The 14,082-nt window shown below is 36.6% G+C and overlaps 1 protein-coding gene across 1 annotated transcript in view; it reads left to right on the forward strand.

Annotated features, from left to right (window-relative positions):
* BTAF1 (B-TFIID TATA-box binding protein associated factor 1) overlaps window positions 1-14,082 on the forward strand; it is a 114,520-nt gene that overhangs the window by 63,254 nt on the left and 37,184 nt on the right. The window contains exons 15-19 of the mRNA XM_045854321.1: window positions 1,926-2,030; window positions 3,165-3,314; window positions 3,878-4,020; window positions 4,281-4,455; window positions 5,937-6,140. Of these exons, the coding sequence (XP_045710277.1) occupies window positions 1,926-2,030; window positions 3,165-3,314; window positions 3,878-4,020; window positions 4,281-4,455; window positions 5,937-6,140 (777 nt within the window). The remainder of the gene's footprint in view (window positions 1-1,925; window positions 2,031-3,164; window positions 3,315-3,877; window positions 4,021-4,280; window positions 4,456-5,936; window positions 6,141-14,082) is intronic.

Raw genomic sequence — 14,082 nt, forward strand, 5'->3', positions numbered from 1 at the left:
AACAAGGGTTCTCCCACTGTTAACATCCCACACCAGAGTGCTACATTTATTACAGTCAGGGAGCCAACAGTGACACATCATTATCAAAGTCCATAGTTTACATTAAGTTTCACTCTTGTTGTACATTCATTTTATGGGTTTTGACAAGTGTATAATGACATCTCTTCATTATTGTTTCATATAGAATGGTTTCTCTACTCTAAACCCCTCTCCCCCCTCACTGTTCTCTAACTGTTCATACTTTCTTCTCCCTGGTTGTTTTTATAACTATAAAGTAGAATTTACTATAGTAACTAAGCCTGTAGACTGAGAAGACTACTACAATTTTTATCACATTTATTGTTTATAGATATAAAAGAAACATTCTTCCTCTGTAGGTACATCTTTGGAATGTACAAGCAACTGTTTGCATTTTCCAGTAATGGGGTTGGAGGGTGGGTTATATTGTCCTGGCTGGGTAGCCCACTTGGTTAGGGCATCATCCCAGTATACAATGGTCACAGGTTCGATTTCCCATCAGGGCACATAAAAGAAGCAACCAATGAATACATAAATAACTGGAACAACAAATTAATCTCTCTCTCTTTCTAAAAATTAAAATTTTTTTAAGTTGGTAAATATAATGGGGGAAATCATAGATGAGAAGATTATAGAAGAGTGACATTAAATTATTTGCTTGTTGCTATTACATCATTCGTAATTCTTATACAATTGTCCCTAATTCTGTCTGATGAGAAATGAAAGAAAACATCTCAGTTTCCCTTTCTCTATTAGTGAAAAGTAGTTAAGGCATAGCAAATCAGTTGAGTGGGCTCCCCTAGCTAATGATTCTGTTGTCTGTTTTAAACATCTTTCAAACTATTTTGAGAACATATAATCCTGGCCCTGTCTTTGTCATTCATTAGTTTTCCTTTGGTTAGAAAATTATAGGCAACTCTCTAAGTTATACATTATCCCTAGAACTTCTAGCTTTCTGGAATTTCAGTTGAAATTTTCAAATTTCTCTTCAGTCTCTTCCAGACAACATTTTTTTTTTGCTTAAAAAATATGGTAGAGTATAGTGATAGGTATTGTGAATTAGTTACTAGAATTTTTCAGTTGGTTAGTCTTACTTAGTGAGCTTGTAATTTTTTTGAGCAACAATAGACAACATGTGAGATTCTTTTCTCAGAATCCTGGGTACACAGTACATATTTGGTTGAACACCATTTGACTGCTTAATTTGGCTGGGCTTTTGAATTGTTGAGAAATTCCTTAGGTTGAGGTGTTAAACTGAGCTTAAGGGGATCCCTGAACCCTCTGAAATTGGAGGCAAATATTATATCTAAATATGTATGAGTATATAAGTGTGTTTTTTAAAGAAAGGAGTGTGCATAGTTTTCATCAGATTTTGAAAAGGTCCCTGACCCAAAATAGATTAAGAACATTTGCTTTAATTTCTGTACTGAACTCAAAGTACAATTTTCTAGGTTGGGTATCGCTTATAATTCGTTACCTGGATTACTGGTAAGCACAATAGAATTTAAATTCTAGTCATCTAGCACAGCGGTAGTAATGTGATCATCTTTCAAATTTCCCCTACAAAGCAGTAATATATAATATAACCAAGGAGTGTTGCTGGTTAGAACTTGCTTCCATGTGAAGGACAATTTTAACATATTTGAAGTAAAATTTATTGTTGTTGATCATAATCAGACTTTCTCCAGCTTCCCAGTAATTATATGCCATTCAGTTTCTCCAAACCACTGGAATAATAAATATGGTACCCTTGCTCTAAAATCTTGTCAGAATTTATCACTAGTTGAACCTTTTTGATAAAGCTATATAGTCTTTCCATGGTAATGCTTTAGGATTGTCTTATAACTTCAAATAAGCTAATACCTGTGAATTATGTGCTGTAGCTTTGATTCTGTTTTTGTTTGCAGAACTCTTCATCTTGGCTTATACCTATTCTGCCTGATATGCTGAGACACATTTTTCAGTTTTGTGTTTTAGAAAGCAGCCAGGAAATTCTGGACCTCATTCACAAGGTACACAGTGAATATATCTGTACTACTTTTTCCCAGTAACTTGGTGGTTTTAAGATTTTTTCATAATTGCTATACTGTAGTTGGTCAAGGATTTTTAAGAAATTAGAAATATCTAAGAGATTCGAAAAGTCTGGAGATCTGCAAGGTGAGATAAGGAAATAGCCTTTTATGCAACATAGTAACTTAAGTCCTGGTGGGCTATGCTTCTTTCTCTTATGTGACCATCTATGCAAGTGTTTCAAGTACTTCCTGAGAGCCTCAATACAGAAAATAAAATGAAAGAAAGACTGCTTTCCTCTATCACCTATCTTGCTATTTATCAGAATGCTTATTGATCTGTCAGGTATCTTTTGGGATTTGCTGGTAATATGTAGAGTCTGATTGTCATAGTTTAATCTTGTACTTCTTTTCCTTACTTAGCAAGTTTGGTTATATGTGTTGGAATCTTTAAAGAGGAACCATGTGATATATTTAATAACAATTATGGGGGAAATGACACTGTTGTACCTTTAAAACCTATTGAATTAGTCTTGAATTATTGGCCTCTTAGGTGGCTTATTGATAATAGCCTTAGATTAACAGTGGTGGTATTTCTACCACTGTTATTTTATTACCAGACCTATCCCATTTAATGTTAGGCCTTGAGTAAGAGACCTTATTGAGTAAGATCATGAGTCAAGACTTACATTGTTCTTAATTTATACTGGGATCTTATAACCTTTACAGTTAGCAGAGGATATTTATCAGGAATTCTTATATCTTGAAGTGAGAGTTGAATATAGGACTGTGTTAGTATTGAGCTTTATGATATACACAAAGGATTTTAGTGACTTACTGAGATTTTTGACAACTCAATTATTTTTATGGGTATCTTTTAAATGACATTCATAAAATGCTGAAGAATATTCTTTGTATTCCTTTTCTTTTTAACTTTCTCTTTTATTACATTTTAGTATACAGACCTACCAAAAAAATCCCTGTGTTTTAAAAATAGGCCTCTATATTGAATTTTAAAATTAATCTATATGCTATTTCTGAATTATTTTTTTCAATTCAATATCCCTAAAAATAAGTTAGGATTTATTAGTCCTTATTAGAAAAATTTCACTTTCATGTTCCCCTTTCACTCTATAGGTTTGGATGGAATTGTTGAGCAAGGCTTCAGTTCAGTATGTAGTAGCTGCTGCTTGTCCATGGATGGGTGCATGGCTTTGCTTAATGATGCAGCCTTCACATCTACCTATTGATTTAAATATGTTGCTGGAAGTAAAGGCTAGAACCAAGGTAAGTGAAGCAGGACATACTATATTTGTATGTTCAGTTCATAATTATTAATATGGTAACCATATATGAAATCTGTATTGTTTTATTATAAGTATGATTTTATTTAGCTTAAAGAACAAGTATTTTATTAGGATCTTGACAAAATGCATAGTAATTTTTATCTATTAAAATACGAAAAGAGCTCTGGCTGGCATAGCTCAGTGGATTGAGCGCGGGCTGCGAACCAAAGCATTGCAGGTTCGATTCCCAGTCAGGGCACATGCCTGGGTTGCAGGCCACAGCCCCCAGTAACTGCACATTGATGTTGCTCGCGCACGCATGAGCATGCGCGCGCGCGCTCTCTCTCTCTCTCTCTCTCTCTCTCTCTCTATCTCTCTCTCCCCCTCCCTTCCTTCTCTAAAAATAAATGAATAAAATCTTTAAAAAATATGAAAAGAACTGTATTTTACTGAGATTATAATAAATGAGAATATTTTTGATGTTGCTGTTTATTAAACTTTAATGATTAATCTTTAATTATTCCATTTTGGGGTTTTTTTGTTTGTTTTTCTCATTTCCTCTAGGAGAAAACAGGTGGTAAGATACGTCAAAGCCAAAGCCAGAGTAAAGAAGTACTGCAGGAGTACATTGCAGGTGCAGACACCATCATGGAGGACCCTGCCACCAGAGATTTTGTGGTTATGCGAGCCAGAATGATGGCAGCCAAGTGAGTGTACATAAATTCAAAAGTCACTTAACCCAGAGATGCCTCTAATGTGTCTATCAATGCTTCCTCATCACACTAGTTACAAAGTAGGAAAAAAATTAATGTGTAAGAAAACTTCTAATTTTTGGAAGTTTTAAATAGGGTTTATATATTTTTATGAAGATTGGAGTTATGTCTTCTTGAGACAAGTTATAGCTTCAGTAGGAGTAACTGTACCTCAGGTAACTTATGTAGTAACTTCTTTTTTTTCTCCTGTTTAGGTTGTTAGGAGCACTTTGTTGCTGTATTTGTGATCCAAGTGTAAATGTGGTAACCCAAGAAATTAAACCAGCTGAATCCCTTGGCCAGTTACTACTCTTCCATTTGAACTCCAAATCTGCCTTACAGAGAATTAGTGTTGCTTTGGTAATCTGTGAATGGGCTGCTATACAAAAGGTAAGATTTTACCCAAAAAGTAATGAAGTCAACATTAAGTAAACCAATTTTCATTAGTTGTTAGGATTGTTTTCATTATATTTTATAAGCAGAAAAGCTAATATTTTCTTTGTATAAAGATCCAACAGTTATAGAAAAGTATCCTAGATTATATTGAAACATTGTTTCTCTCATTTGCCTTTAACCCTGGACTTTTTTCTTAGAGCCCCAGTGTCATAAACCTGAGACTTATTAGTTATGCCTATACTTAATATTTGCTCTTGATCCTACAATCTGTTAAGAAATGTCCTTCCTAAAAACACATGTATGCATGGAAGTAGTCCATAAATTATTGGTCATTCATTCCTTTATATTTCTCTCAGATATCACTGAAAACTATGAAAAATAAGAGGCTTTCAATACTAGAGATCCACTTATATGAGTAGTCTAGCAGGGGCAGAATTTTTGGTCACAGAAAGAAGAATCTCAACATTTAAGCCAAAATCTTTATGTTTCCAAATAATCCATGCCCTTGCAGCACCTTTAACTTCTAGTAAGATGCATGATTTTGTGTTAAGACTTGCTTCTGTAAATTAAAGAAACTTCCTGCTGGCTTTGTTTATTCCATTGGCTGGAATTCTGGAAATTTAACTGTCTGCACTTGCTGTGAGAGTTGCTTATTACTGCCTCTTAGCAGTTTGTCAAAAGTTGTGTCTAAAAGTAATTGAGCCGTGCTCTATTGCAACTGAGACCCCAGCTTTGCTTCTGAAAAGAAGCAAGGCTCCTCTGTTTTTAGTCAGGACTCGGTGTGCTGGAGAGGCAGTGATGCTGTGTTTTTGTGCCTCTCAGACTCAGCAGCAAGTGTTGACAGTTCGGTTTCTGGACCCTCACAGAGCTTCTCTGGACTTACTCTGTGAAGCCCAGGCTGATCACCCAGATCCCACAGAACCCCTCATGGCTCATCACTGAGGCCATTCCCCCTCTGGTTGGGACAGGCAACAACCAGAGAGAGTGGGAAGGGTTAGTTAAATTTGGGGGCAGGTAAGTAGCTTTTAAATTATATATCCATTTCTACAGTATAGCATGTGAAACTATGGGTTCAGCTGTTAAGAAATCTAATATTGAGTTTTTAAATAACATTTTTAGTGCATGCTAAGTGTTTTTATATGACTGATTTATTTTAAAGTTACATAATTTTGAATCTGCTGTATATATGTAAACTTGGAATAAATTTAGAGTAAAATAACAGTAATTAGTTAGAAAATATAATGAAATTTTAATAGTTCCATGTGCATGTTCTGTAGTCATTCATATTAAAATTTTAGAGTAGTTTGGTTGTGATACCTTTTTTCTGTGCAACTAACTATGTTGTTATAGGAGATAACAGAACATAAGTTCAACATCAGTAGGAATTTAGAACTTGGTAGTTTGCAACTAAAGATTTATGCATCTCTAGAATTATGTTTATTTGCTCTGAATATTTGTTGTCTGTTATATTTTAGGAGTGTAAAGCTGTTACGCTAGCTGTGCAGCCACGTTTACTTGGTATCCTTTCAGAACATTTATATTATGATGAAATTGCCGTCCCATTTACCCGAATGCAGAATGAGTGTAAACAGCTTATTTCATCATTAGCTGATGCACATATTGAAGTTGGTAGTAGAGTAAACAGCAATGTTTTTACAATAGATCAAGCTAATGACCTGGTGAGTAAAGAAGTAACTTTCTTAATTTTAGATAGAGCATGAAATAAAGATTAGAAACTTGTCATGTCATGTTACCACAAAGCACTAATTTGTTGACTCTGTCTGAGGCTAGGTTTCCTGCCATCCCTTTAGAAAGTTATTTCATTGTATTGACTTTTCTTGAAGTAAGGGGATAGGGAAGGAATTTTTTTTAAATCTCAGATTCTGGCAAGCCAGTGACTTTTATAGGAACAGCTGTTACATTTTTTGTTATTTCTCTGTCTTGCTTAAGACTGGCAGAGTATAGGAAAACACTGCTTTTATAAGTTCCTGAGTATTTCTCCTTCCCCCTCACAACTTATAATGAAAATATTCAAATATAAAATATAAGAAAATTACACAATGAACATTACATATACGTACTCACCAACTAGATTCCACAGTTAACATTTATCACATATATATGCAACTAACTACCCCTCTATCTCATCAGCAGTCCAGCTTAATTTGTTGGTGCATTTTTAAGTTGCTGATGTCAGTACACTTTGCATGTACATCATTAACTGAAATTTAGATCTTAAGTGGACCATTTGATGAATGTTAACAGATGCATTTATCTATGAAACTCAAATCCCTGTCAAGATACAGTCAGATCATCACCACTTCTCCGTCACCCCTGCCTCTCTCCCTGCTCTCAAGTAACCATTGCTATGATTTTTTTGCCACTATAAGTTTACTGTTGTCTACTTTAGAATTTCATATAAATGGAATCATATAATCCCTGCTGATTGGTGTAAGGATTTTTTGCAGCATGATGTTTTGAAAAATCATCCATATTATTATATGTATCAATAATTCTTTTTTTTATTGCCAAGTTTTATTTCATTGTATAAATACACCATAATTAGATTAAACCCTTCTACTATTGAACGCTTGGGCTGTTCCAAGCTTTTGCCTATATGAACAGTGCTGCTTTAAACTCTTGTATAAGTCTTTGTAGATAGTATATTTTCATTTCTTGGGTGAATACACAGTAGAATTTAATTGCAGGATAGTAGAATAGGAGCTTATTTGATTTTATAAAAAGTTGCAAACCTTTTCCCAGAGTGGCTATAGCACTTCTTTTAACCAAGAATATGTGAAAGTTCTTCTGTTCCATATCATCACCATAATTTGATGTAGTCACTCCTTTTAATTTTTGCCATTCTGGTGGTTGTGTGATAGTGTCGTTTGGGTCTCATTTTTGTATTTCTTTGCTGACTAATATGTCCATATTTTTATGTCTTTTTGGTCATTTGTAGGTCTTCCTTTCTGAAGTGTCTGTTTAAATCTTTCGTCTGTTTTTAATTAGGTTGTCTTTATTGTTGAGTTGTAGGAGTTTTCCTACAATACGTTCTAGATACCAATCCTTTGTCACATAGATGCTTTCTGAATATTTTCTCCCAGTGGGTGGCTTGCCTTTTCATTTTTTAAAAATATATTTTATTGATTATGCTATTCCAGTTGTCCCATTTTCCCCTCTTCACTCCCCTCCACCCTGCACACCCTCTCCCACCCACATTACCCCCCTTTTAGTTCATGTCCATGTGTCATACTTATAAGTTCTTTAGCTTCTACATTTCCCATACTATTCTTACCCTCCCCCTGTCTATTTTCTACCTACCATCTATGCTACTTATTCTCTGTACCTTTTCCTTGTCTCTCCTCCTCCCACTCCCCTGTTGCTAACCCTCCATGTGATCTCCATTTCTGTGGTTCTGTTCCTGTTCTAGTTGTTTGCTTAGTTTGCTTTTGTTTTTGTTTTAGGTCTGGTTGTTAATAGCTGAATTTGCTGTCTTTTTACTGTTCATATTTTTTATCTTCTTTTTCTTAGATAAATCCCTTTAACATTTCATATAAAAAGGGCTTGGTAATGATGAACTCCTTTAACTTGACCTTATCTGAGAAGCACTTGATCTACCCTTCCATTCTAAATGAAAGCTTTGCTGGATAGAGCAATATTGGATGTAGGTCCTTGCCTTTCATGACTTGGAATACTTCTTTCCAGCCCCTTCTTGCCTGTAAGGTCTCTTTTGAGAAATCAGCTGACAGTCTGATGGGAACTCCTTTGTAGGTAACTATCTCCTTATCTCTTGCTGCTTCTAGGATTCTCTCCTTCATTTTAATCTTGGCTAATGTAATGATGATGTGTCTTGGTGCGTTCCACCTTGGGTCCAAGTTCTTTGGGACTCTCTGAGCTTCCTGGACTTCCTGGAAGTCTATTTCCTTTGCCAGATTGGGAAAGTTCTCCTTTATTATTTGTTCAAATAATTTTTCCACTTGTTGCTCTTCCTCTTCTCCTTCTGGTACCCCTATAATTTGGATGTTGGAATGTTTCAAGATGTCCTGGGGGTTCCTAAGCCTCTCCTCATTTTTTTAAATTCTTGTTTCTTCATTTTTTTCTGTTTGGTTGTTTCTTCTTCCTTCTGGTCCACTCCATTGATTTGAGTCCTAGTTTTCTTCCCATCACTATTGGTTCCCTATACATTTTCCTTCATTTCACTTAGGGTAGCCTTCATTTGTTCATCTAATTTGTGACCAAATTCAACCAGTACTGTGAGCATCCTGATCACCAGTGTTTTGAACTGTGCATCTGATAGATTGGCTATCTCTTCATTGCTTAGTTGTATTTTTTCTGAAGCTTTGATCTGTTCTTTCGTTTGGACCATTTTTGTTTTGTCTTGATGCGCCTGTTACGTAGTGAGGGGTGGAGCCTTAAGTGTTTCCCCTGGCGGGTCAGCCCAGTTGCTGGGTTGTGAAGCTGCATGTGGGGAAGGGGTCCAAGAGGGAACAATGGTGCTTGCTCTGCTCTCTGCCTATTTTAATCACTTCCCCCACTTTTCTCAAGCAAAGTGGGCCCTTCTGGTGCTGATTCTTATGTGGGTGGGTTTGTGTACTTTCTAGGACTCTGTGAGTCTCTTCAACAAACTCTCCTGTGAGGCTGGTAGTCTCTCCCAGCATCTCAACCCCCACAGGTGTTTTCTCTCCGTGTTTTGAGGCTTTATTTCCCGCGCTGGATCCCTGGGTTGTATGGTCTGTCTCACTCCCCAGTTTTGCCTGGTTTATCTGCACCTGAATGTAGGACTCTTGGGTGGCCAGCCACCTTGCACGCTGCGTCCCTCCACAATCCGCTGCCTGTGCACCCGGGTCTGCCAGCTGCTGCCTTGTGTGCCTGGGTCTGCCAGCCACCGCATTTTTTGCCACAGCCCCTCTCTGCCAGGCCTCCCGATTCTGCCCCTCCTACTGGTCTGGATGAATGTGTCTAGTTTAACTCCTTGGTTGTCGGACTTCTATACAGTTCAATTTTCTGTCAGTACTGGTTGTTTTTTTGCTGCTAAATTTTTGTTGTCCTTATTTTGGTTGTGTGAGAAGGCACAGTATGTCTACCTACGCCTCCATCTTGGCCAGAATGCCTTTTCATTTTCTTAATGGTGTCTTTAGATGAACAGATATTTTTATTTTGATGAAGTCTAATTTATCAGTGTTTTGTGGTTATTGTATTCTGTGTTTTAAGATACCTTTTCGTATCTCTAAGTGGTGAAGGTATTCACATACATTTTCTTTTAAACCTTTGTAGTTTTAGCTTGTATGTTTAGATTTTCATTCATATTGAATTAATGTTTGTGTGTAGTGTGAAGTAGAGTTTGAATTTTGTTTGTTTTTCTTAAAGCTATCCAATTTTTCCGTTTTTTTCCTGTACCTTTTCCATTTGCTCTGGCACCTTGGTCAAAAATTTGTTCAAGTGTGGTTCTCTATCTGGGCTTTACTTGTTCAATCTACTTATCTCTCCTTATGCTATCACCAATGTCTAGTTACTATAGCTTTTTGTATTTAGTAAGTCTTACTTTGAGGTCAGTTAGATAGTGTAAATGAGTGTTTTTGTTTTCTGTTTTTTGACTTACAGGATTAGAAACTAAGCCACTTCACTTGTGTTCATCCCTCTGAAATAGCAGTCTTCATTTCTTATCCCCCTTTCTTTTTTTTTTTTTTTCTAATTTTATTCATTGTTCAGGTACAGTTTTCTGTCCTCTAGTCCCATTCCAGCCCACCCACCCCTTCTTATCCCCCTTTCTAATTAAAAAGTAATGTCGTTGAATTTTTTTTTGTTCTCACCAGTGAGGGAAATCTAAAATTGTTAATTTTTTCTATGTTCTTTCATAAAGTTTTTCTGTAATTTCTCTTTTCATTTCTCCCCTTTTTTTTCTTTCTTTTTCTTTTTTTTTTGTCTTCCTTCCTTCCTTTTCTTCCTTTTCTTCCTTTTCTTTCTTTTCTTTCTTTTTTGCTTGCCTGGAATGAAATATCAACTTTTTTGTAGTCTGGGTTCCTGTTCTGCTATTTCTGGCAACTTTTCTTTTTTAAAAGCCTTTGTTATTGAGACTTCTTATTCACTAGTGAAATTACTATTCTGTTCCATCAACTTTATTAGTTCAGCTGCTTTGACCTGGGATATCAGACGCTCTGGAAGAGTATTGAGGAAAGGGAAATTTTGTTTTATTTTCCTTTATTTTGCCTTTCCTTTTTTTAAAAAAAAATTTTTCATTTTATTTTTAGAGAGAGGGGAAGGGAGGGAAGGAGGGAGAGAGAGAGAGAGAGAGAGAGAGAGAGAGAAAGAGAGAGAGAGAGAAAGTAAGTAACATCAGTGTGTGGTTGCCTCTCACCTGCTCCCAACTGGGGACCTGGCCCACAACCCAGGCATGTGCCCTGACTGGGAATTGAACTGGCGACCCTTTGGTTCTCAGGCCAGCACTTGAATCCACTGAGCCACACCAGCCAAGGCTTTCGGTTAGTTTTATGAAATGCAATGTCTAACCCCGTTTTTGTTGGAAAAAGAAACTGCAGTGACTTGAAGTTGAGAATGTGGATACCACCTCTCTCTCACACACACTCATTCTTAGACTGTAAAGAATTCCTCACCCACCTTTTAGCCAGGACATATACAGTACTGTGTGGCAAATACACCAAAGATGGGCTGGAGACTTAGGCTCCATCTTTCTTATTGGTAGCAAAGGCCAAGCTGCCTTTTATAACAAAGTACTACAGTTGAAACTAGTTCTTCCTTCTCTCCTAAACTAGTCATTCCATTAAACACTGGCCAAAAGACAGAAAAGAAGCCTCTCCTGGGAAGAGATCATTTCTTTTCTTTAAGCAAGTAAATCTGTCATTTCTTCCTTTCTTCCAAGATGGCCAATATTATGGTTTCTGTAATGTTAGTGCTTACTTAGTGCACTAACAGTGTTGCTGTTGGCAACTGCAGCTGCTGCTGTGGCTGGATTTTCACTGTGGTGTGTTTTCAAGCCTCACTCACTCATCCTCTCTTTCCCAAACATTCACCATCCATGCACACTCCTCACTTCTGGGGTTTTGGGGGGTTTTTTTGCTTTTTTTTTTTTAAGATTGGAAATTTTCAGTGGGGTGGTGTCAGGTTATCATCCCAGTGGTAACAGATCAACCTTGGTTCTTCAGTTTCCTCAATTTTTTTGTTGCCCTCATGGCAAGGGTTTTTGCTTTGTTAATCTTCGATCTCTGACTTTCAGTTAGCAGTTCATAGATCATTGGCCTAGCTTCTACTATTTTCAGTACATCGAGGGAAGAGAAATTTTAAAAGTTTAGTCTTGGCTTTAGCTGAGAGTCCCTACCCTATGTATCTTTCATTGAACCCCTGTTTTTTTCAAATATAAACATTTCTCTATGGTCTTTCTTTGTCTCTCATCATTCTCACAATTTAGTTTGTCCGTGTGCTATGCTCTCTTCTCTTGTTCTTTTGTTAGGCATTTTTACTTAGATATCTCACTGTCCAAATTAACACAACTATAAACTGGATTTTTTTAAAATAGAAAAACACCATTTTTATCCATACTCAATTTTGTTAACATTTCCTTGAAAAAAAGTCTCATATATTTATCCTTTCTTGGTTTCCATTGCTACAACTTAGTCAAAGGACTTAGTACTTTATGACTAGATCCTGGCGTATCTCTTAGCTTCCAGGCAGTCTCTGGTTTGTTTCATTCTGTATGCTCTGCCAGATGGTAAAATCCTCTAGTGCCACTCTGAATGCATCCCTCCCCTGCTCAGAAACAGTATTTTCTTTTTTCTTGATTTTTAGTGTTGTTTTTTTTTTCTTACTTTCAGCATCTTCTTTAATTTCTCATCTCTTTTCTCCTCGTTATTTCTTAGGCATCTTCCACTTAAACTTAATTAGCTTTCCTCTTGCAGAAAAATATACCACACTCACTTGCTGGGTCTCACTCATCCTCGCTTCTTTCCTTGAGCTCCTGGTTCTTTTGCCAGGAGTCCCCTACCTCAACCCTCTGTGCTCACGCCAAGTTCATCTTCTGACATTCCTCCATCTGTGCCCTGTGCTCAGGACATGCATGATAAGCTGTTTCCAGTTCCTTAGACAAATGTCCCACTTTCTACTCCCTAACTCACTATTTGCCAAGATGTCCCTGCAACTCTCCTTTATATTTTATTTTAATTGTTATTGTTATTGTTCAAGTACAGTTTTCTGCCTTTTACTCCCATCCCATCCCACCCCCCAGAGCCCTCCCCCACCTCCCTCCTGTTTACACTCCACCCCCTTGTTTTTGTCTGTGTCCTTTATACTTGTTCCTGCAAACCCTTCTCTCTTTCCCCTGAAATTCTCTCCCCTCTCCCTTCTGGCACTCCTTCTTTAAAAATCCAGCACAGTCTCAGATAAGGCCAAGTTAAAGGAGTTCATCATCACCAAGCCCTTATTATCTTAAATGCTAAAGGGACTTATCTAAGAAAAAGAAGATAAAAAACATGTATAGTAAAATGACAGCAAACTCACCATTATTAACAACCACACCTAAAACAAAAACAAAAGCAAACTAAGCAAACAACTAGAACAGGGACAGAACCACAGAAATGGAAATCATACGAAGGGTTAGCAACAGAGAAGGGGGAGGAAGAGAGAGGGGGAAAAGGTACAGAGAATAAGTAGCATAGATGGTAGATAGAAAATAGACGGGGCCAGTAAGAATAGTATGAGAAATGTAGAAGCTAAAGAACTTATAAGTATGACACATGGACATGAACTAAAAGGGGGGTAATGTGGGTGGGAGAGGGTATGCAGGGTGGAGGGGAGTGAAGAGGGGAAAATGGGACAACTGTAATAGCATAATCAATAAAATATATTTAAAAAAATAAATAAATAAATTCCAGCACAGGTTTTAGCCTCCTGGCAAGCCTCCACTAATCTTGCCACCTAAAAAGTTAATTCAACTTGTGTGCCCACAGCAACTTACGCTTACCTCAGTTATATTTCATGTCATCTTAGGTGTTTTCCTATATATCTATCTCTCACATTAGTCTGTGCATTTTTGAATGTATGAAGACATCTTTTAGTATTCAATAAATATTAGTTGAATTAATGAATGTCAGTGAATTTGAGGTAATTGGAAAATTTTTCCTCAGTTGCCTAGACAGAAGCATAGTGTATTTATGACAATGTTTTCACACTTCTAGCAGTGAAACCCTGTTTCAAATAAATTTTATACAGGCCTTGAATAAATAAAACAGACAGTGGTATGTGGTCATGTTCCTTTGCAGTGAACAGATTGACAAGATCAAGCAGATATAGCTCAATTTTAAGTCTTTGGTATTTTATAATGATAAAAGAAGGTCTTATTTGTGTGACTATTTTGGTTTTCATAATAAGAGGCCAGCATTATCAGCCTTGTCCATAATGGAATTAATCATTTCTATATATGAAAAATTAGGTTCTCCATTAAGAAAAAGTTAGGTTCTTCAGTGTTACAGGCTTTTCTGACCCATGTTGAGCAGACTGGATCTATTTATGGAACCTCTTTATGATTACAGTTACCTATCAAACAAGAGACCATTTTTGTTACATAAGCCATTACCCAATCTTTACATGGTAATTAAAAAGCATACTCACATA

This window comes from Phyllostomus hastatus, unplaced genomic scaffold (assembly GCF_019186645.2).
Source record: "Phyllostomus hastatus isolate PE091 unplaced genomic scaffold, TTU_PhHast_1.1 phas_scaffold_1066, whole genome shotgun sequence".
Taxonomy (NCBI): domain Eukaryota; kingdom Metazoa; phylum Chordata; class Mammalia; order Chiroptera; family Phyllostomidae; genus Phyllostomus; species Phyllostomus hastatus.